Genomic DNA, 25,000 nt, shown 5'->3' with positions numbered 1-25,000 from the left:
AACAGCCAAGCTAAACCTATGGCTGGGGGGCTGCAGCCTGTAGCAGTATGCTTTATCTGTGCTGGGTATCATAATATGAGGGGACTATACCCCAATTTTTTTATTTATTTATATACTTTTACACCAATATAGACACACACAGCGTCTCTGATTGGTTGCAGTCAGACACACCCCCACCCTATGTGACAGCGTGTCTGACTGCAACCGATCAGAAACGTGGGGACTGCTGGTGGGCGGAGGAAGCAGTGCATATGCATGAACTGTAATGAGTGGCTCTGGAAGTAGTGTTACAGCCGTGTGGAGACTGGTAAGTATAAAGCACTTCCTCCAATCCCTCTATCCTTTCTACCACCATTTTTAAGAGCCTGATTCGGGTTCCCATAGACTTATGTGGGGATCGGTGTCCAGCTAGATATCCAGGATCAATTCCGGGCCCGAACCAGATTTTTTTTTTTAAAACCCGCCGATCCCAGGTGTCTGCCCATCATTAATTTATAAGTAATAGAAAAAGTCCAGCTCAACGTATGCCTTCCTGTGAGTTGCTGTTTGGAGCACGGAACAGATTATTCCAAACATTGTATCAGTATAGTGAGAAAATCCAGCTTCACAAACTCGATTTTATTGAATAAAATCCATAATATACAGCATTGCTAAGACCTCAAGTGGTCAACCTACGCATTTCGCATCCTTAGTCATGACCATTCGAAACGCGTAGAAGGAAGAAGTTTGACTCTGTGAAGCTGGATTTTCTCGCTCTCATTCATTATATATATATATTCTATGCACATGAACAATTCTCGATATGTAAGCTGGAAATGTCGAACACGTTACCTCATTGTTTGTAGGGGGCGATGCCACGGCTTTCTGGAGCATACCCTCACGTAGTCCTTTTTGTTGATATTCTCAAGGAACTTAACATACAATCGCTGGTAGCGGTTTTTGGCATCTCCAAAGTATCCCAAATACTAAACGTAAAAAACAAACAGTATCATTCATATTGTCACCGAGTATCATTCTATACCCTAGGTTCTCTATGTGGGGGGGATCGTCCCATTCCTTCGCTCATCGGAGATATTCTATACAATTTGCTAATGTGGATTTTGCACATCTAGATGACTCCTAGTCCACTGTTCATAAAGGAATCTCTCCAGCTATGTGCTATATAGACTATAAGGAAACACAGCAGTCATAGGGATCGTCGAATAGGGGGTCTATGGTTAGAAGAAAGGGGCTTACGTTGCTGGTGGCGCAGAACTGGCGTTGTCCATCTTTGATTTCCGGAGTGAATTTTTGCAATAAAGCTTTTTGCACCCGCCAGATTGGAGGAGGCTCACGTCCAGTTTGCAATGCAAGCTAGAGATAAAAACATGAAATAAACTATCAATATACCTATAATAATGCATAATAAAGGTAGACCTATAATAACAACAAAATATACCTATAATAATGCATAGTAAAGGTAGATCTACAATAATATAATATACATATAAAAATGCATAATAAAAGTAGACCTATAATAATATAATATACCTATAAAAATGCATAATAAAAGTAGACCTATAATAATATAATATACCTATAAAAATGCATAATAAAAGTAGACCTATAATATTATATAATATACCTATAATAATGCATACTAAAGGCACCCCTATAATAATATAAGATAATATACCTATATAATAATGCATACTAAAGGTAGACCTATAATAACATAATATACATAATAGAATTCATAATAAAGATAGACCTATAAAAATACAAGATAATATACCTATAATAATGCATACTACAGGTAGACCTATAATAATAGATAATATACCTATAAGCATAATAAAGGTAGACCTATAATAATATTAGATAATATACCTATAATAATGCATACTAAAAGGTAGACTTATATTATTATAAGATAATATAACTATAATAATGCATAATAAAGGTAGAACTATAATATTAGATAATATACTAAAGGTAGACAAGATACATTTCTTGAAGAATGTAGCTAGTAAGTAAAGAAGCACAGTCATCCTTGAATTGCGAATTTACAAGGATGTACGATCCCAATACACGTCTTCTGCTCGGCACTGCTGGTGGTGGGCAATACTTTTTTGATAGCTTATCAATCCTGACTTTACACTTTATATATGTAGAACTTTATTATAGTAATATGATCAATAAAACAATAAAGACAGTAGATGAATACAAATTCTTAGTACAGAGACGGAGATTGCTTAAAAAAAAACAAAAAAAAGAAGGGAATTTTGTTTACTTACCGTAAATTCCTTTTCTTCTAGCTCCTATTGGGAGACCCAGACAATTGGGACGTCCAAAAGCAGTCCCTGGGTGGGTAAAAGAATACCTCGATAAAAAGAGCCGAAAACGGCCCCCTCTTACAGGTGGGCAACCGCCGCCTGAAGGACTCGCCTACCTAGACTGGCGTCTGCCGAAGCCTAGGTATGCACCTGATAGTGTTTCGTGAAAGTGTGCAGACTCGACCAGGTAGCTGCCTGACACACCTGCTGAGCCGTAGCCCGGTGCCGCAATGCCCAGGACGCACCCACGGCTCTGGTAGAATGGGCTTTCAGCCCTGAAGGGAGCGGGAGCCCAGAAGAACGGTAGGCTTCAAGAATCGGTTCCTTGATCCACCGAGCCAAGGTTGACTTGGAAGCCTGCGACCCCTTACGCTGGCCAGTGACAAGGACAAAGAGCGCATCAGAACGGCGCAGGGGCGCCGTGCGAGAAATGTAGAGCCGGAGTGCTCTCACCAGATCTAACAAGTGCAAATCCTTTTCACATTGGTGAACTGGATGAGGGCAAAAAGAAGGTAAGGAGATATCCTGATTGAGATGAAAAGGGGATACCACCTTAGGGAGAAATTCCGGGACCGGACGCAGAACCACCTTATCCTGGTGAAACACCAGGAAGGGGGCTTTGCATGACAGCGCTGCTAGCTCAGACACTCTCCGAAGTGATGTGACTGCCACTAGGAAGGCCACCTTCTGCGAAAGGCGTGATAGAGAGACATCTCGCATCGGCTCGAAAGGTGGTTTCTGAAGAGCCGTTAGCACCCTGTTAAGATCCCAGGGTTCCAGCGGATGCTTGTAAGGTGGGACTATGTGGAAAACTCCCTGCAGGAACGTGCGGACCTGCGGAAGCCTGGCTAGACGCTTTTGAAAAAACACGGAAAGCGCCGATACTTGTCCCTTGAGAGAGCAGAGAGACAAACCCTTGTCCATTCCGGATTGAAGGAAAGAAAGAAAAGTGGGTAAGGCAAACGGCCAGGGGGTAAAACCCTGATCAGCGCACCAGGATAAGAAGATCCTCCAAGCCCTGTGATAGATCTTGGCGGACGTTGGTTTCCTGGCCTGTCTCATGGTGGCAATGACATCTTGAGATAACCCTGAGGACGCTAGGAGCCAGGACTCAATGGCCACACAGTCAGGTTGAGGGCCGCAGAATTCAGATGGAAAAATGGCCCTTGAGACAGCAAGTCTGGACGGTCTGGGAGTGCCCACGGTTGACCCACCGTGAGGTGCCACAGATCCGGGTACCACGACCTCCTCGGCCAGTCTGGAGCGACGAGGATGGCGCGGCGGCAGTCGGACCTGATCTTGCGTAACACTCTGGGCAGCAGTGCCAGAGGAGGAAATACATAAGGCAGTCGAAACTGCGACCAATCCTGAACTAATGCGTCCGCCGCCAGAGCTCTGTGATCTTGAGACCGTGCCATGAATGCCGGGACTTTGTTGTTGTGCCGAGACGCCATGAGGTCGACGTCCGGCGTTCCCCAGCGGCAACAGATCTCTTGAAACACGTCCGGGTGAAGAGACCATTCCCCTGCGTCCATGCCCTGGCGACTGAGAAAGTCTGCTTCCCAGTTTTCTACGCCCGGGATGTGAACTGCGGAGATGGTGGAGGCTGTGGCTTCCGCCCACAGCAGAATCCGCCGAACTTCTTGGAAGGCTTGACGACTGCGTGTGCCGCCCTGGTGGTTGATGTACGCGACCGCCGTGGCGTTGTCCGACTGTATTCGGATCTGCCTGCCCTCCAGCCACCGCTGGAACGCCTTTAGGGCTAGATACACTGCCCTTCTCTCCAGAACATTGATCTGAAGGGAGGACTCTGTCGGAGTCCAGGTTCCCTGAGCCCTGTGGTGGAGGAAGACCGCTCCCCACCCTGACAGACTCGCGTCCGTCGTGACCACAGCCCAGGATGGGGGCAGGAAGGATTTTCCCTTCGACAAAGAAGTGGGAAGAAGCCACCACTGAAGAGAGGTTTTGGCTGCCAGTGAAAGAGAGACGTTCCTGTCTAGGGACGTCGACCTCCTGTCCCATTTGCGGAGAATGTCCCATTGAAGTGGACGCAGATGAAACTGCGCAAAGGGAACTGCCTCCATTGCTGCCACCATCTTCCCTAGGAAGTGCATGAGGCGCCTCAAGGGGTGTGACTGGGCCCGAAGGAGAGATTGCACCCCTGTCTGCAGTGAACGCCGTTTGTCCAGCGGAAGCTTCACTATCGCTGAGAGAGTATGAAACTCCATCCCGAGGTAAGTCAGTGATTGGGTCGGTGTCAATTTTGACTTTGGGAAATTGATGATCCACCCGAACCTCTGGAGAGTCTCCAGAGCAATGGTCAGGCTGTGTTGACATGCCACCCGGGAGGGTGCGTTGACTAGAAGATCGTCTAAGTAAGGGATCACCGAGTGGCCCTGAGAGTGTAGGACCGCCACCACTGCTGCCATGACCTTGGTGAAGACCCGTGGGGCTGTCGCCAGGCCGAAAGGCAGTGCCACGAACTGAAGGTGTTCGTCCCCGATGGCGAAACGCAGGAAGCGTTGATGCTCTGGTGCAATCGGCACATGGAGATAAGCATCCCTGATGTCGATTGATGCTAGGAAGTCTCCTTGGGACATCGAGGCGATGACAGAGCGGAGAGATTCCATCCGGAACCGTCTGGTTCTCACGTGTCTGTTGAGCAGTTTGAGGTCCAGAACGGGACGGAATGATCCGTCCTTTTTTGGCACCACGAACAAGTTGGAGTAAAAACCGCGACCACGTTCTTGAAGGGGAACGGGGATCACAACTCCTTCTGCCTTCAGAGTGTTCACCGCCTGAAAAAGTGCATCGGCTCGCTCGGGGGGCGGAGATGTTCTGAAGAAACGAGTCGGAGGACGAGAACTGAGCTCTATCCTGTAACCGTGAGACAGAATGTCTCTCACCCATCGGTCTTGGACATGTGGCCACCAGGCGTCGCAAAAGCGGGAGAGCCTGCCACCGACCGAGGATGCGGTTTGGGGAGGCCGAAAGTCATGAGGAGGCCGCCTTGGAGGCGGTTCCTCCGGCGGTCTTCGTAGGACGTGACTTAGACCGCCATGCAGAAGAGTTCCTCTGGCCCTTCTCTGACCTGTTGGACGTGGAGGAATGGGACCTGGCTGAGGGCCGAAAGGACCGAAACCTCGGTTGTATTTTTCGTTGCTGAGGTCTGTTTGGTTTGGACTGGGTTAAGGACGAGTCCTTTCCCTTGGATTGTTTAATAATTTCGTCCAATTGCTCGCCAAACAAACGGTCGCCAGAAAATGGCAAACCGGTTAAGAACTTCTTGGAAGCAGAGTCTGCCTTCCATTCGCGTAGCCACATGGCCCTGCGGACTGCCACCGAATTGGCGGATGCTACCGCTGTACGGCTCGCAGAGTCCAGGACGGCGTTCATGGCGTAGGACGAAAAGGCCGACGCCTGAGAAGTCAAAGACACAACTTGCGGAGCAGAGGTACGTGTGACCGCATTAATCTCAGACAGACAAGCTGAGATAGCTTGGAGTGCCCACACGGCTGCAAAGGCCGGAGCAAAAGACGCGCCTATGGCTTCATAGATGGATTTCATCAGGAGCTCTATTTGCCTGTCAGTGGCATCCTTGAGCGATGAACCATCTGCCACTGATACTACGGATCTAGCCGCCAGTCTAGAGACTGGAGGATCCACCTTGGGACACTGAGCCCAACCCTTAACTACGTCAGGGGGGAAGGGGTAACGTGTGTCATTAAGGCGCTTAGTAAAGCGCTTGTCCGGAAATGCTCTGTGCTTCTGGACAGCATCTCTGAAGTTAGAGTGATCGAAAAACGCACTCCGTGTACGTTTGGGGAACCTAAACTGGTGCTTCTCCTGCTGCGAAGTCGACTCCTCTATAGGTGGAGTTGGGGGAGAAAGATCTAGCACCTGGTTGATGGACGCTATAAGGTCATTTACTATGGCGTCCCCTTCAGGTGTATCTAGATTGAGAGCAACGTCAGGATCAGAGCCCTGAGCTGCGACCTCCACTTCATCCTCCAGAGAGTCCTCATGCTGAGACCCCGAACAGTGTGATGAAGTCGGGGAAGGTTCCCAGCGAGCCCGCTTAGCCGGTCTGGGACTGCGGTCCGTGTCGGAGTCCTCACCGTGGGACCTAGGTGTCACCCCAGGAGCACTTTGCTGCGCCGACCGAGAGGGGCCTGGGGGCGATGAACTCACAGTGCCCTGGGCCTGTGTTACCGGTCTGGACTGCAAGGCTTCTAGTATCTTAGCAGACCATTTGTCCATAGACTGAGCCATGGACTGTGAAAGCGACTCAGAGAGTTTCTTAGCCAAAACTGCAAACTCTGTCCCTGCCACCTGGACAGTGGAAGCCGGCGGTTCTACCTGAGCCGAGGGTCCCACCAGTGCCCGAGGCTCCGGCTGAGTGAGTGCCACAGGGGCCGAGCATTGCACACAGTGAGGGTAGGTGGAACCTGCAGGTAACATAGCCGCACAAGAGGTACAGGTTGCAAAATAAGCCTGTGCCTTGGCACCCTTGCTCTTTGCGGACGACATGCTGTTGTCTCCCCTGAGAGTGATCAGTGAGGGTATATAGCCAAAAGCAAAATAATGCGGCCGAACAGAGAAAATGTATACAATATATATATATATTATATATATATATATATATATATATATATACACACACACTTCGGCACCTAGGGGGGCCAGCACCTGGTAACCGGTGTGGCTTACCGACCGCCCAAAGCGGTTGTATGTCCACCAGATTCCCCGCCTGGGCCTCCCAGAGCTGCAGAGCTCGTTCTGAAATCCTCCACCGGCAGAAGTGATTGTAACAATGGCTGCCAGAGTTCTCAGGGGAGGAGGGAGCCGTGGGCGGTGACTAATAAAGTGCGGGAATCTGGTGCCCCACAGTGTTCAGTGAGGGGGGAGGAGAACACCTAAGTATGCTCCAGCCCTCACTGCCGACGTCCAGTCGACCGTCCCGCCCTTACCCCTGACTGGCAGGCCCGGGGGCGGGAGTTATGGTACTAGGCCGCAGAAGCCGGGGACTAAATTTAATAACGCGGCCGACGAACAGGCGCGGTCGGCGCGGTAGTCCCGGTCGTCACAGAAAAAACAGCAGCCGCTGCAGCGTCGGTAACACAGGCGCTCCATGCGCCGTCCCCAAGGGGACACAGAGTACCTTTTAGATGCAGGGCCTGTCCCTGATGATACCCAGTCTCCTGTCCGTCAGATTCCCCCAGGGGCTGCGGAGGGAGCCCGGTCCTAGTGAAAGGTGACCGGTTAGGATCCCACTTCTCCCAGAGCCTCTAAGGGATGGGGAAGGAAAACGGCATGTGGCTCCAGCCTTTGTACCCGCAATGGGTACCTCAACCTTGACAGCACCGCCGACTTAGTGGGGTGAGAAGGGAGCATGCCGGGGGCCCCGTGGGGGCCCTCTTTTCTTCCATCCGATACAATCAGCAGCTGCTGCTGACTAAAATGTGGAGCTTGCGTGAATGTGTGCCTCCTTCAACACAAAGCATAAAACTGATGGGCCCGTGATGCACGGGAGGGTGTATAGGCAGAGGGGAGGGGTTACACTTTTTAAAGTGTAATACTTTGTGTGGCCTCCGGAGGCAGAAGCTATACACCCAATTGTCTGGGTCTCCCAATGGAGCGACAAAGAAAAACAAAACTGTATGGGTCATACGTGAAAATCAGCATCCACCTATCAAATCTTACTGCCCAAGAGACATGAAATGAATATTAAATGGATTTTCCAATACCAAAAACTCTTTCTCAATGTTCCAGATTTCTAAAAACAAAGCACTTTTGTGATTGGATGTTATCACAAAATCTCTCAGAGATGCAAGACTGCTGGGGAGATGGAGACACACAGACAGTGAGAGCAGAGGGATGGCCAAGACTGCTTATGAGATTGAGACACACAGACAGTGAGAGCAGAGAGATGGCGAAGACTGCTGGGGAGATGGAGACACACAGACAGTGAGAGCAGAGAGATGGCGAAGACTGCTGGGGAGATGGAGACACACAGACAGTGAGAGCAGAGAGACGGCAGAGACTGCTGAGGAGATGGAGACACACAGACAGTGAGAGCAGAGAGAAGGCGGAGTCCATTCTAATGGGATAAAAGTGCCCCTTTAAGTAGATCGGTGCAGGTCCCACAGTCGGAACAGTCCTTTGCATAGGTGATAGGTTTTCCGATGGAAAAAAGTTGCATTTACCTTGAGTGCTTGGATATCCTCCACACGAATAACAAACTCATCTCGTTCTCGGAAGATGCCCTCTCCACTACTTTCCACATCTTCATCATCGGTCTCTCCACAGATGGCAGCCGTCTCTTGCTTTTTGGCCAGATGTAGAGGTCTGGTATCTTCCGGTTCTTCCTGCTCGGGAGACGACTGGGCGGCTGGAGGCTCTTCTGGAGGTGGAGGAGCTGGAGCTTCTTGAGGAGATGGTGGTGAGACTGCAACTGGTAGCTCTGGCTGTGATGAAGGCTCAGAAGGCACAGGACTTTCCACCTTCTCTTCTACCACAGCAGGTACTTTTGGGGGGCAAAAAAAAAATATTGTTGAAAATACTCTGAAGACACAAAATACTAATGGATGCTAGACTTAAAACAAAAGAAAGCGATTACTGACCTGTGTTTTCTGTCTCTTTGCGGTCAGTAGGATCATAGAGTGCCGAGATGGCTGAAGAGATGCTCTTTTGCAGATCTTGGTTTTTGCTTACTGAGTCCTCCTCATCTGAAGAGAAGGAAGGTAGAGTCTCCAAGTTCCTCTTCAATTCATCATCCAACCTCTTACAAGGGCTGGTACAGCTCATGACCAAACTATCGCTCTCCGTTGAGTCTAGAGGCCCGGAGAGCATTTGAGAAGCCATACCAAACGAAGCCTGTGATGCCTGCTGGGCAGATGGTGGTCGGTTCTTTGAGGGGCTGGTATTGGCTGTGGGCAGCTGTTGTCTCTTTCCTGACTTTAAAAAATCCAAAAAGGAGGCCATGAAGCCCGATTTTATTTCTGGTTGCTTTTCCTCCACTTCTTTGATCTTCTGTTTGATCTTCTCTCGTGTCTGGCTGTTGTCCAAAGCATTCTCCTGGGGAGGAGGAAGCATCTCGGCTTGATCCATCTGCATTGTATCGTTCCCTTTTGGCACTTGCAGTTTGATCTGCCCAAAGAGACATGAAAGGCACAGTGTGAGCTTATGGACCTTTGGGACATTGATCGAACTATTAACCCAGCTGCTACTTGAATGGATAAAAAATATAAAATAAAAAATATATAATAATAAAAATCTAATATGCATATCTATTATAATCTTTAGATACAACAGAATGAAACACCGTTGCAATAACCTCTTACTATCTGCTAATTCTTAATAATCTCCATTTATAGTTTGTGGAAGAACGATCCACATACCTTTAGTGGTTTCAGCGGCTCCATTGGCATACTTTCCCTTCCTTCATCTGTTATTCTCCTGCCTCTCCCTCTACCTCTTCCACGTGGTTTTCTAAGACCATCATGCCCTAAAACGTGAGGTTCTACCAGTGGTCTGATCCTTGGTCTTCCTCTAGGCCTTGGAGGTCCCTCTCGTTTAGGTTTTGTGGGTTTCCGGCCTCGACGCTTTGGCCCATCCATACTTGGTGGGCAAAAGTCAATATCACCCATTGGGCTGATGTTAGGCCTAGTACGACAGCTAGAGATAAGATCAGGGAGAAGGTCCGGTAATCTACGGCTATTCAATCGGATATCGGCAGGGACATCCTCCTTGTCTTCGTCGTCTTCAAACTCATATTCCTGGGCGTAGTTTTTCTTGGGAGGTTGGAAAGAGGGCTCTCTCTTTTTCAGTAAATGGAACGATGATGTCTTGAGAAGTTTTTTGGGTTTGGAAGAGCAGAATATGGGTGAGGTTAGGCCAGGTTTAACTTCAGATTGCTGACTATGACTGGATTGAATAAGTCCTAACTGCTCTGTGTTGACCGTGGATGGCAACTCGTGTTTTACCGACACAGAGTCTAGACCCAGATGAACGTTTTGCTGATTGTCATTACTTTCGGAGGTGCAGTAACCGGAATATCCTTGGCTAGACTGCATCATCTCATAGCTATTTTTCATAGCATCGTTTCTGTCCATGCTCTGAGAGCCATCATCACCGCCACAACTCGACTTTGGAAACTCATCATTTCCACAAGGTGGAGGACAGAACATATCCTCCATTCCAGGGAAAAAGCTTCGCTCTTCATCCTGCAAAAGGGAGTCGGGAAAGCAGATAGAAGTCAGAGGAACAAACCGCTGCTTCGATCCTTGAGGACTAGGGCTATCAAACTGATCCTTGGGCTCCATCTGAGCTTGAGGCACCTGTTGGGAGGACTCTGGATCTAAACGCAAGGGGTCTCCTGCATCAGGCATGAGGTGTTGTTGACCCTGTACAGGACCACTCTGGCCCAAGTGTGTTTCTAGGTTCAGGTCGGGCTCCAAAAAGTCCTGAATTTCTTGAGGACGGGATAAAGCCTGCATTGCGTCATTTTGGGGAAGTACTTCCATGGCTTCAGACTGAAGCGACGCCTGCATCCTCTCAGGCTGCATTTCTGCTTGCATGCGCTCAGATTGGAGTTGTGCCTGGAGCTGAGGGGATTGCTGGTCTGTCTGCATCTGGTGGGAATCCATCAACTGTGCCTCTATTGACTGGGAACGAGAGTGTACTTCCAAGGACTGCGAGCGGACGTGAGCCTGCATTTGCTGTGACTGTAAATGAGCCTCCAGAGCCTGGGACTGCAACTGCATCTGTAGCTGCGGAGATTGTGCTTCGGCTTGGATCCTCTGTGGTTCCATAAGGTGGACATCCATGGGCGTCTGTACTTTTCTCTGATGTGCTTGCAGCTGACTCTGGGTGTGAGTGAGAACTGACTGCAAGAGTTGTGACTGTTGAGTAGTTGGCTGGTGGGTAAGAGAAAGTGGCAGATCGGGAGAGGTATCCATCATCATCGGAGTGCCTTGCTGGCTCTGGAGCATGTTGTGAGACTCCATTGACTGACTCTCAGCCACCATTCGGTGGGCCTGTGATGCATGCTCAGGGGTCTTTTGCATGTACGAATGCGCCGAGTTTAAGTCTTTACTTGAGGTGTCCATGTGTGGCAGGTGATCCACTGACTTTTTAATATCCTGAGTGAAGGAATCCATGGGACCCGTCTGGTGACTATAATGAACGACAGATGTCCCCAGAGATTCTGGCGTTGACCTTGTGTTCGCGTATTCCTTATGTCGATCCGTTTTTTTCTTGTCTTTCAGACTCTGAAGAGATAATTCTAAGCCTTGGTTGTCTAAGTTTGAGTTAGTCCTTATAACACTTTGAAGATGATATCTCTCCTCGGTTTTGCTCATCTCGTAGGCCATGGATTTACTAGATCTTTCCTCACATTCCACAAGACTTTCGGAGGAGACTCGAGGGGGGCTTTGCGACTGTAAGAGGTGTTGGATGAGGAAGTCTTCATCATCCGTCCTTTCGGAGGAGAGAAGATCCGAATCAGATTTGGGTTTGCTGTAGGAGGGTGTCCTTTCTAAACTGGGTTGTGAGTTTTGATAACTTTGCGAGTGGGAAGCTTGCATAAACGACGGTGAAAGCACGGATGTCAAATATTTTTGAGACTGGCCGGGAGAAGCGACGCTTTGAGAACGACTTGATGATGGGGACTGCAGAGGCCGAATGATCTGAGAAGGACTGGAATCAGATAAATTCTGTCCATGACTGACTGAAGAATACCCAATAGATGAGGCATGGCTAGACATGGCTGGGGAATGGCCAGTACTGTAACTCAAAGAAGGACTGGCAGTAGGTAATCCTTGTGAATGAGCAGGAACATAACTAGGAGCCTGGCTGGCAGACACATGAGACTCTGTTTGGACACTGTAACTTGGAATCTGGCCCACGGATGACAACCCTTGCAGATGTTCTGGCGAGTAGGTTTGATTCTGGCTCACACAGGTCTGCAAGCCTTGAGACTGGCTGGTGGTATAGCTTTGTGATTTGCTCCCGCTGGTCAGATCTTGGGCCTGGCTGGATGTAAAGCCTTGAGACTGGGTGACCGCTGAAAGGTTCTGTGACTGGGTGACAGCGTAGTTTTGAGACTGGGACATAGAAAGAAGATTCTGTGGCTGTCCGGGAGAGTAGGCCTGAGACTGGCTAGAAATAACAGAGCTGGGCTTTGGAGTGGATGAGGAGTAGTTGTGTGTCTGTCCCGTGGATGCAATGCTTTGGCACTTTGGAGTGGCGGTAGATCGAGGAGTCTGCCTAGAAGCTGAATAGCTCTTGGACTTGTTGGAAGAGGAAGATGTCGAATAACCCGGCGATTGAATTATTGGTCTGTAGCTTTGAGACTGCTCTTGGCGCGCTTGTGAATTTTTCTGCTGCGACCCCTCGCTGCTGACCGGAGATTGGTCTCCTAGCGGGCTGCAGGACAAGCTGGAACGATGTTGCATTTGCTGGTAACTACCTCCGCAGCTTAGATAATGCTGCAAGGAGTGAGCAGCCGCTGCGGCAGAGGGTAGCTGGGACTGGGCGCTGGAGGGCCGCTGGTAGTGCTTAATAACGCTGTCTTGCCGAGGCATCGCTCTTTCAATCGAAGAGGCCGGAGAGCTTGAAAACACAGAAGCGTTGTAGAGTTGGGATGTTTGTTCCGACGGGCCGAGAGAGGAGGAGAGAAGGTTGAACTGGGATGGAAGGTGTCGTGAAGCCGACTCTTGGGCACTTCGATAGGCCGAGCTCTGAGATGGTAGTCCAGTGCCTAACACAGTGCTGCCAAGTCGGTCAAAACTGAGGGAAGATGGAACCGAAGACTGGGATGACTTTATGTGGAGGAGAGGGTCGTGAGGAGAAAGGAGTCCATTTGACGTGGGGCTAAATGTGGCATCTTGAAGCGTTAGTGAAGATGTTACTGGAAAGCTTCTACCACTGAAAGATGCTGGATGCTGGTAAGCAGAAAGGGCGGATGAGGAAGGAAATGTACCGGATCCCGGAATGGCTCCAGATATAAAAAGTTCTGCAGGGGCGGGGGTGTGCATGGCTGCAAAACACAAAAAGGGAAAAATTGTAAGTACACAACGAACCAACAAACAATCCCCCAAATATCTTACACCATTATTGTTTACAAATACCCTCCACCCACCCAAAAAATATGTGCCGGGTTGTAATGTCTGTGAGGTTCTCGACACACGTGTCATCCAGGGCTGTGGAGTCGGAGTCGGAGTCGTGGAGTCGGAGTCGGAGTCGGAGCTCATTTTGGTGGAGTCGGAGTTGGAGTCGGTATAAAATGCACCGACTCCGACTCCTAAAATATATAATAAATTGGGGACAGGAGTGCAATGCAGAATGTGCTGAATATTTTACTAAATAATAACATTTAGTATAATGCTTATATTTAAGTGAAAAATTTATTGTAGTATAATGTGAACATCAGACATTTAATTGTTTTTATGATACAATAATCAAGATATTTGGATAGAACATAAAATATTTATTGGATACAACTTTAGAACACAAAAAACTAATAAATTGTAAATATGTAATATTATATATATATATATACACAGTCACAGTGTATATACACACACAAGATATATATGTAATCTACTGTATATTACATAGTGTATTACATATTTACAATTTATTACAGTTTTTTGTGTTCTAAAGTTGTATCCAATAAATATATTTTATGTTCTATCCAAATATCTTGATTATTGTATCATAAAAATTATTAAATGTCTAATGTTCACATACACATATTCATGTACTACAATAAATTTTTCACCTAACTATAAGCAATATATGTAGGAGTCGGAGTCGGAGTCGGAGCCGGAGTCGGAGTCGGTGCAAGAGAATTTGAGGAGTCGGAGTCGGAGTCGAAGGTTTGGCTTACCGACTCCACAGCCCTGGTGTCATCCCAGTTTTACTATCACCAAATCAGAGTCACTGGGATTTAAAATGTCACCTTAGACCCTGCGTCCAATTCCCTGTGGAAGGTATAGATTTTGCTCTCAAAAACCTCACATCCAACCTATATTACTGGGAGAGACACACAGAGATCACATCCAGCCTATATTACTGGGAGAGACACAGACCTCACATCCAGCCTATATTACTGGGAGAGACACACAGAGCTCACATCCAGCCTATATTACTGGGAGAGACACACAGGCCTCACATCCAGCCTATATTACTGGGAGAGACACACAGGCCTCACATCCAGCCTATATTACTGGGAGAGACACACAGAGCTCACATCCAGCCTATATTACTGGGAGAGACACACAGATCTCACATCCAGCCTATATTACTGGGGGAGAGACAGAACTCACATGCAGCCTATATTACTGGCAGAGACACACAGAGCTCACATCCAGCCTATATTACTGGGAGAGACGTACAGACCTCACATCCAGCCTATATTACTAGGAGAGACACACAGAGCTCACATCCAGCCTATATTACTGGGAGAGAGAGACACAGACCTCACATCCAGCCTATATTACTGGGAGAGACACAGACCTCACATCCAGCCTATATTACTGGGAAAGACACACAGAGCTCACATCCAGCCTATATTCCTGGGGGAGACCCAGAACTCACATGCAGCCTATGTTACTGGGGGAGACCCAGAACTCACATCCAGCCTATATTACTGGCAGAGACACACAGAGCTCACATCCAGCCTATATTACTAGGAGAGACACACAGATCTCACATCCAGCCTATATTACTGGAGAGATACACAGACCTCCCATGCAGCCTATATTACTGGAGAGATACACAGAGCTCACATCCAGCCTATATTACTGGGAGAGACACACAGACCTCACATCCGCCTATATTACTGGGAGACACACAGACCTCACATCCAGCCTATATTACTGGGAGAGAGACACCGAGCTCACATCCAGCCTATATTACTGGGAGAGACACACAGACCTCACATCCAGCCTATATTACTGGGAGAGACACACAGAGCTCACATCCAGTCTATATTACTGGGAGAGGCACACAGAGCTCACATCCAGCCTATATTACTGGGAGAGACACAGAGAGCTCACATCCAGCCTATATTACTGGGAGAGACACACAGACCTCCCATGCAGCCTATATTACTGGAGAGATACACAGAGCTCACATCCAGCCTATATTACTGGGAGAGACACACAGACCTCACATCCGCCTATATTACTGGGAGACACACAGACCTCACATCCAGCCTATATTACTGGGAGACACACAGACCTCACATCCAGCCTATATTACTGGGAGAGAGACACCGAGCTCACATCCAGCCTATATTACTGGGAGAGAGACACCGAGCTCACATCCAGCCTTAATTACTGGGAGAGCCACACACACCTCACATCCACTGGTGAAATCTGTTACAACAGAGCAAAGTCAAAACTAAAGAATTAAAACACTTTGATCCAAACAATTTTTTACTCAAATTTCACAGCGAGAATGTTGTTTCTTGGAACAAATAATAATAAATCTGGAGCGTATACCTGTCTGCCATGAAGGTGTGCGGAACTGAGACAGAAGGGAAGAAGCGGAGGGTCCAGGCTGAGGTGCACGAGACTCAAGAGCAGAGATGAGATTCATCACCGAGGCGTCTGGGGTTGCACTACTGGCATGATGGAGGCCAGTCTCAAACAACCCCGACAGTCCTACAAAAGAGAAAAGGTACAAATGTTTAGTTTAAGATTACACCTCATCTGAGAGTCAACAAAAAAAAAAAAAAACAGAACGAGAGACAAATTGGGCATAATTTCAGACAAAACATCAAAAATGGCCAGGACAAAATTGTGAAAATGTGATGTTTGTTCAAGCTCAGCTGTGGAAAGTAACAGGTGTGGGCAATATGAAAACCACACCTGAAACCAGATAAAAAGCGGAGAAGTTCACTCAATCTTTGCATTGTGTGTCTGTGTGTGCCACACTAAGCATGGAGAACAAAAATAGGAGTAGAGAATTGTCTGAGGACTTGAGAACCAAGATTGTTGAAAAATATCAACAATCTCAAGGCTACAAGTCCATCTCTAGAGATCTTGATGTTCCTTTGTCCACAGTGCGCAACATAAATCAAGGAGTTTACAAGGCATAGCACTGTAGATAATCTCCCTGGATGTAGAAAGCAGAGAAAAAAAAATTGATGAAAAGGTTGCAAGGCAGCACAGTCCGGATGGTGGATAAGCCTCAGTCAAGTTACAAAGAAATTCAAGACATCCTGCAGGCTCAGGGGGCATCAGTCCACATTTGAATGAAATGATATGGAGGAGACCCAGGAGGACCCCACTGCTTACACAGCTATAAAAAAGAAAGACTGCAGTTTGCAAAAACGTACGTGAGTAACCAAAATCTTTTCTGGCAAAGCGTCTTGCAGCCCAAAATTCTAGACGAGAGGAGTAAGAAGCTTGTTGACGGTTATAGGAAGTAATGGATAGTTATTTATTCCAAAAGGGTGCGCAAACAAATATTAAAGTTGAGGGGCACAACTATTTTGTCCTGTCCACTTTTGGAGTTTTGTGTGAAATTTGTTCAATTTGCCTTTTTTTTCTCAATTTTTCTGTGTAGTTCCAATACACACAAAGGAAATAAAGATGTGAATAACAAATTCATGTAATTGCAATAATTTTCTGGTAGAAATGCTTCAATTTCTGGAACAATTTGAAGGGTGCCAACACTTTTGGCCATGATTGTATATTACATATACACACACAAAAAAGAAAAAAATTACACCAATTTCTCTTTTCCTTAAATCTTTTAATTCATTGGGGAATCTTTCATTTCTTTACTACTTTTTTGTGTTACTATTTTGTTTTAAATTACAATTAAAGTAGCCAGAAATGGAGACAAACATGGAGAAGGGGGAGGCTCCTGCTGCAGGTAGTTTCTGTACAGCTGGAGAAGCAAAAATGCGTAGGAGGAAGAGGCAGATCTCTTGGGAAACATCGAAAAGAGATTATATATACCGTATATTTCAGATTATAAGACACACTTTTCCTCCCAAAAATTTGGGAGGAAAATGAGGGGTGTGTCTTAAAATCTGAATATAGCTTATCGGGGGGCTGTCTGTGCGGCGACTGGGTGCCTGTGGCTGCGTGCGGGCAGCCGGGTGCCTGTCGGTGCTGGCTGCCTCTCTGTGCGTGCGTGCGGGCGTTCTGCTGGCTGCCACTCTGTGCGGGCGGATTGCTGTCCGGCAGGCATCCCAGTGTGTCCGCGGTCCCAGTTTCAAAATGATGGCACCGGGAGTCAGCGCGTGCGCAGATGGAGCTCTTGGATGAGAGCTCCATATGCGCATGCGCCGCTCCAGGCGCCATCATTTGAACCGAGCTCGTGGACAGACTGGGACACTCACCACACCGGCCTTCTCCACCACTCACCCACCGCCGCTACTGATCCGCCGCAACTGCCGCCATGGACCCCCCGTGGCTGCCGCCACTGACCGGCGCTGCTACCATGGACCCGCCATGGCTGACACCACTGCTGACGCCATTGAAAGCCGCTACCACCACGGACCCGCCACGGCTGCCAGCACAACCTCTTCCTCCCGTGACCCCGCTTCACCACCATTGCTGCCCCCTCTGGTAAGAGAACACCGGATTATAAGATGGAACCCATTTTTTATTTTTTTTTTTACCTTTTTCTATCACTAAATTTGGGATGCGTCTTATAAAATAAAAAATATGGTATATTTCTCAATTAAATTATATCTATATAAAAAAAGATTTATATATAATATATATTTCTCAAAAAAAAAAATGTATAATATATATACCGTATTTTTCGCTTTATAAGACGCACCTGATTATAAGACGCATCCCCAAATTTGGTGAAGGAAGAGAGAGGTTTTTTTTTAATGTTAAATGGGGTCCATCTTATAATACCGGTGTCCGTCTAACAAATCATATAGGGTATATGTCCCTCATAGCCCCCCGTCCTAAAATTAGTCCCCCTTAATCTGGATATGGCCCCCTTACATTGAATATAGCCCCCTTGTGCTGGCACACGTCCCACTGTGCTGGCCATGGCCACTATAGATGGCACATCTCCCCTGTGTTAGATATGGCCTCCATGCTGCTGCCCATAATAAAATAAAACACTTTCCTTACCTTCCCAGTGCTGTCCCTCCTCGTGTCTCCCTCCGTGGGGTTGAGCTCCTCCTCCACTTCCTGGTTCTTGCTGCCGGTCATGTGATCGGCAGAGCAGAGTGATATCATCTCTGCGTGCCTGATCACAGACAGCAGCAGCAGGAGACCGGGAGATCAGCGCTGGAGGTAAGTAAAGCTTTTTTTTTATTTTACTATGGGCAGCAGCACGGGGGCCTTATCTAACACAAGGGGGGGGGGATCATGTGCGATCAAATGAGAGCTCAGGCAGATATAATATGCGCCCCTGCCCCAGCCCACGGCGGTTTCAGCACCATGGTGATTGACAGCGGCTGTGCATATTATATGAGCGGGAGCAGGAGATCAAAGGCTCCCTCCCGCAGCTTCACCAGCTCCCAGCACCGCTCCAGAGCTGCCCCCACCTCCTCCCCTGGACCCTGCAGTATATATATATATATATATATATATATATATATATATATATATATATACATATATATACATACATACACACACACACACACACACGTTTTTATTATTGTGCAGTTTCGGCACAGATTGTGAAACCCAATCCCATCTAAATGTCTTATGGATCAGTAGGCGATTAAAGAGGTTGTGTATAAATATGTAAGTGCCACGGCCGACCCTTTCATATTGTGGTTGATGCAAAGGCAGTGTAATGGCACTAGCTTAGTTATTGAAATGAAGGGAATTTTGTTACTTACCGTAAATTCCTTTTCTTCTAGCTCTTATTGGGAGACCCAGACGATTGGGGTATAGCTACTGCCCTCCGGAGGCCACACAAAGCACTACACTAAAAAGTGCAAGGCCCCTCCCCTTCTGGCTATACCCCCCCGTGGTATCACGGGTACTCCAGTTTTAGTGCCAAAGCAAGAAGGAGGAAGCCAATAACTGGTTTAAACAAATTAACTCCGAGAAACATCGGAGAACCGAAAAACCGTTCAACATGAACAACATGTGTACCCGCAAACAACAAAAAAATCCCGAAGGACAACAGGGCGGGTGCTGGGTCTCCCAATAAGAGCTAGAAGAAAAGGAATTTACGGTAAGTAACAAAATTCCCTTCTTCTTCAGCGCTCTATTGGGAGACCCAGACGATTGGGACGTCCAAAAGCTGTCCCTGGGTGGGTAAAGAAATACCTCATGTTAGAGCTGCAAAAACAGCCCTCCCCTACGGGGGTGTCACTGCTGCCTGCAGGACTCTTCTACCTAAGCTGGCATCCGCCGAAGCATAGGTATGCACCTGATAATGCTTGGTGAAAGTGTGCAGACTGGACCAGGTTGCTGCCTGGCACACCTGTTGAGCCGAAGCCTGGTGTCGTAATGCCCAGGACGCACCCACGGCTCTGGTTGAGTGGGCTTTTAGCCCTGAAGGAACCGGAAGCCCCGCAGAGCGGTAGGCCTCTAGAATTGGTTCTTTGATCCATCGAGCCAGGGTGGCTTTAGAAGCCTGCAATCCCTTGCGCGAACCAGCGACAAGGACAAAAAGTGCATCGGAACGGCGCATGGGCGCCGTGCGTGAAATGTAGATTCTGAGTGCTCTCACCAGATCTAGCAAACGTAATTCCTTTTCATACCGGTGAACCGGATGAGGGTAAAAGGAAGGCAAGGATATATCCTGATTAAGATGAAATGAGGATACGACCTTAGGGAGAAACTCCGGAATGGGGCGCAGCACTACCTTGTCCTGGTGGAACACCAGGAAAGGAGCCTTGGATGACAAAGCTGCCAGCTCAGACACTCGCCGAAGCGATGTGATCGCGACAAGAAACGCCACTTTCTGTGACAGGCGAGAAAAGGAAACTTCCTTCAGAGGCTCGAAGGGCGGCTTCTGGAGAGTAACTAGTACCCTGTTCAGATCCCATGGATCTAACGGCCGCTTGTACGGGGGCACAATATGACAGACCCCCTGCAGGAACGTGCGCACCTTAGGAAGACGTGCTAGACGCTTCTGAAAAAACACGGATAGTGCCGAGACTTGCCCTTTAAGGGAACTGAGCGACAAGCCCTTTTCTAACCCCGATTGCAGGAAAGAGAGAAAAGTGGGCAATGCAAATGGCCAGGGAGACACTCCCTGAGCAGAGCACCAGGATAAGAAAATCCTCCACGTTCTGTGGTAGATCTTAGCCGAAGTCGACTTTCCAGCTTGTCTCATTGTGGCTACAACTCCTTGGGATAATCCTGTGGACGCTAGGATCCAGGACTCAATGGCCACACAGTCAGGTTCAGGGCCGCAGAATTCTGATGGAAAAACGGCCCTTGAGACAGTAAGTCTGGACGGTCTGGCAGAGACCACGGTCGGCCGACCGTGAGATGCCACAGATCCGGATACCACGATCTCCTCGGCCAATCTGGGGCGACGAGTATGACGCGGCTGCAATCGGATCTGATCTTGCGTAGTACTCTGGGCAAGAGTGCCAGAGGCGGGAATACATATGGGAGCCGGAACTGCGACCAATCTTGCACTAAGGCGTCTGCCGCCAGAGCTCTTTGATCGCGCGACCGCGCCATGAATGCCGGGACCTTGTTGTTGTGCCGAGACGCCATTAGGTCGACGTCCGGCACTCCCCAGCGGCGACATATTTCCTGAAACACGTCCGGGTGAAGGGACCACTCCCCTGCGTCCATACCCTGGCGACTGAGGAAGTCTGCTTCCCAGTTTTCTACGCCTGGGATGTGAACCGCGGAGATGGTGGATGCTGTGTCCTCCACCCACTTCAGAATGCGCCGGACTTCCTGGAAGGCTTGCCGACTGCGCGTCCCTCCTTGGTGGTTGATGTATGCCACCGCTGTGGAGTTGTCCGACTGGATTCGGATCTGCTTTCCTTCCAGCCACTGTCGGAAGGCTAGTAGGGCAAGATACACGGCCCTGATTTCCAGAACATTGATCTGAAGGGTGGACTCCTGCGGAGTCCACGTCCCCTGAGCCCTGTGGTGGAGAAACACTGCTCCCCACCCTGACAGACTCGCATCTGTCGTGACCACTGCCCAAGATGGGGGCAGAAAGGATCTTCCTTGAGACAATGAGGTGGGGAGGAGCCACCATTGTAGAGAGTCCTTGGCCGTCTTGGAAAGGGAGACTTCCCTGTCCAGGGACGTTGACTTCCCGTCCCATTGGCGGAGAATGTCCCATTGAAGTGGACGCAGATGAAACTGCGCAAAGGGAACTGCTTCCATGGCTGCCACCATCTTCCCGAGGAAGTGCATGAGGCGCCGTAAGGGGTGCGACTGTCCCTGAAGGAGAGCCTGCACCCCAGTCTGTAGTGACCGCTGCTTGTTCAGCGGAAGCTTCACTCTCGCTGCTTGAGTATGGAACTCCATGCCAAGATACGTTAGTGACTGTGTCGGTGACAGAGTGGACTTTGGAAAGTTGATGATCCATCCGAAAGTCTGTAGAGTCTCCAGCGTAGCATGGAGACTGAGTTGGCATGCCTCTTGAGAGGGTGCCTTGACAAGTAGATCGTCTAGGTAAGGGATCACCGAGTGTCCCTGAGAGTGCAAGACTGCTACCACCGCCGCCATGACCTTGGTGAAGACCCGTGGGGCTGTCGCCAGACCGAATGGCAGAGCTACGAACTGAAGATGGTCGTTTCCTATCACAAAACGTAGAAAACGTTGATGTTCTGTAGCAATTGGCACGTGGAGATAAGCATCTTTGATGTCTATGGATGCAAGGAAGTCTCCTTGAGACATTGAGGCAATGACAGAGCGGAGGGTTTCCATCCGGAACCGCCTGGCGTGCACATGTTTGTTGAGCAGTTTTAGGTCCAGAACAGGACGGAACGAGCCGTCCTTTTTTGGAACCACAAAGAGGTTGGAGTAAAACCCTCGCCCTTGTTCCTGAGGCGGTACGGGAACCACTACTCCTTCCGCTCTTAGGGAGTCCACCGCCTGCAGCAGGGCATCTGCTCGGTCTGGATGTGGGGAGGTTCTGAAGAACCGAGCTGGAGGACGAGAACTGAACTCGATTCTGTACCCGCGAGACAAAATGTTTGTCACCCACCGGTCTTTGACCTGTGACATCCAAATGTCGGAAAAGCGGGAGAGCCTGCCCCCGACCGGAGATGCGGAGGGGAGGGGCTGGAAGTCATGAGGTAGCCGCTTTGGAAGCGGTTCCTCCGGCTGTTTTCTTGGGGCGTGAGTGAGCATGCCAGGAATCTGAGTTTCTTTGCGTCCTCTGAGTCCCTTTGGACGAGGAGAATTGTGCCTTGCTCGAACCTCGAAAGGACTGAAACCTCTGCTGCCACTTTTTCTGCTGAGGTTTGCTTGGTCTGGGCTGGGGTAAGGAAGAGTCTTTACCCTTGGACTGCTTAATGATGTCAGCCAATGGCTCGCCAAACAGTCTATCACTAGATAAAGGCAAGTTGGTTAAACATTTTTTGGAACCAGCATCTGCTTTCCAGTCCTTTAACCACAAGGCTCTGCGCAAAACTACCGAATTGGCGGACGCCATTGAGGTGCGGCTGGTAGATTCTAGGACCGCATTTATAGCGTAAGACGCAAACGCAGACATCTGTGAGGTAAGGGACGCCACTTGCGGCACCGCTGGATGTATGATTGCATCCACTTTTGCTAAACCAGCTGAAATAGCTTGGAGTGCCCACACGGCCGCGAATGCTGGAGCAAACGACGCGCCGATAGCTTCATAGACAGATTTTAACCAAAGGTCCATCTGTCTGTCATTGGCATCTTTAAGCGAAGCGCCATCCTCCACTGCAACTATGGATCTAGCTGCAAGTTTGGAAATCGGGGGGTCTACCTTTGGACACTGTGTCCAGCGCTTGACCACATCAGGGGGAAAAGGATAACGTGTATCCCTAGAACGTTTAGAGAAACGCCTTTCTGGATGAGCGTCGTGTTTCTGGATTGATTCTCTGAAGTCAGAGTGATCCAACAAAGCACTCAATTTGCGCTTAGGGTAGAGGAAACGAAACTTCTCCTGCTCAGCCGCTGCCTCTTCTGCTGAAGGGGCTGGGGGAGAAATATCTAACAGACTATTGATGGCTGAGATAAGATCGTTAACCATGGCGTCCCCATCCGGGGTATCCAGATTGAGAGGGGTTCCAGGAAAAGACTCCTGATCACTCTCTTCAGACGCATCACAGGGAGACTGATTGCGCTGAGACCCTGAGCAGTGTGATGACGTTGAGGGTCTTTCCCAGCGAGCTCGCTTAGGGTGGCTGGGGCTATCATCTGAGTCATAATACTCAGCCTGTGAAGCCGGGGACCCCCTTACAGTCTGGATAAGTTCCAACTGAGGGGGATTAGAGGACATAGACCTCGCCGTGTCCATAGACTGAGCCCCAGGCATGGATTGCAAAGTTTCAAGGATTTTTGCCATAGTCACAGACATATTATCAGCAAAAACTGCAAAGTCTGTCCCTGACACCGGGGCAGGACTTACAGGCGTCTCAGCCTGGGTCACTATCTCTCCTGACTCCGGCTGGCGAAGCAGCACCGGATCTGAGCATTGCACACAATGGGGGTCCTTGGAGCCTGCTGGTAGAGCAGCCCCACATGCAGCACACGCAGTGCACACAGCCCTAGCCTTGGCAGCCTTGCGTTTTGTGGATGACATGTTGCTGCCTCCTCAGAACGATCTGGGTATACAGCCAGGAGCGACCTCACAGTGCAAGAAATAAGAAAATATATATATATATGTCCAGTGACACAGTACACTAATACACACTGAGGCACTAGAGGGGCCAGCTGAAAAGCCGCTTACCGCCCGCTTAAGAGCGGGTGTGTGATCTCCAAAAGCCCCCTAGTCCAGGTCTCCCAGAGCCTTGCGTCCTTCCTCCAGCCAGACATGCATGTAATGGCTGCCGGCGTCCTGAGAGAGGAGGGGGGGCGGGCCCTGGGCGTTCCTGACTAAGAGCGGGAAGCCTGCTTCCCTCTGTGCCTAGTGAGAGGGCTGGAGCATGTAAATCAGGCTCCAGCCCTCGTCGCTGCCGTGAAACAGCGTCTCTCCCCTACCCTGATTGACAGGGTGGGGGCGGGAACGAATCGGAGCTGCCGGCGTCCTAGGCCGCAAAAGCCGGGGACTAGATTTATAAACGCCACCGCCGTAAAAGCGCGGTCGGCGTGTCCCCGGCGAACTAAAAGTCACAGCAGCGCCGCCGGTCCAGCGGGGGTCGGCGCTGCGTTCCCACAACACAGAAAAAGTCCCCCAGTTAAACTGTAGGAACACTAGCTCTAGCGTTACGGTCCCCGGCGCACTACAACACCCAGCCAGCCCGGAGTGTGTCTGTGCCTGCCGGGGACACAGAGTACCTGTATGATGCAGGGCCTTGTCCCTGATGGTACTCCTGCTCGGCATCCACCAGGTTCTATGGGTCTGTGGATGGAGCCCGGCGTCAGAGCTCTGAGGCCGGCAGGATCCCACTTCCACAGAGCCCTACAAGGGGATGTGGAAGGAAAACAGCATGTGGGGCTCCAGCCTCTGTACCAGCAATAGGTACCTCAACCTTACAACACCATCCAGGGGTGAGAAGGGAGCATGCTGGGAGCCCTATATGGGCCCTCTTTTCTTCCATCCGAAATAGTCAG

General features: G+C 49.2%; 1 protein-coding gene across 1 annotated transcript in view; it reads right to left on the bottom strand.

The window, feature by feature from the left end:
- The window catches only part of PRR12 (proline rich 12), a 106,272-nt gene that overhangs the window by 14,741 nt on the left and 66,531 nt on the right, over positions 1–25,000 (bottom strand). The window contains exons 3-8 of the mRNA XM_075327987.1: positions 15,827–15,988; positions 9,716–13,356; positions 8,939–9,464; positions 8,522–8,841; positions 1,237–1,353; positions 832–965 (exon numbers count right to left, since the gene is read on the bottom strand). Of these exons, the coding sequence (XP_075184102.1) occupies positions 832–965; positions 1,237–1,353; positions 8,522–8,841; positions 8,939–9,464; positions 9,716–13,356; positions 15,827–15,988 (4,900 nt within the window). The remainder of the gene's footprint in view (positions 1–831; positions 966–1,236; positions 1,354–8,521; positions 8,842–8,938; positions 9,465–9,715; positions 13,357–15,826; positions 15,989–25,000) is intronic.

Source organism: Anomaloglossus baeobatrachus, chromosome 11, assembly GCF_048569485.1.
Source record: "Anomaloglossus baeobatrachus isolate aAnoBae1 chromosome 11, aAnoBae1.hap1, whole genome shotgun sequence".
NCBI lineage: Eukaryota > Metazoa > Chordata > Amphibia > Anura > Aromobatidae > Anomaloglossus > Anomaloglossus baeobatrachus.
The sequence above is the reverse complement of the archived record's forward strand: the minus strand, read 5'-3'. Positions and strand labels throughout refer to the sequence as shown.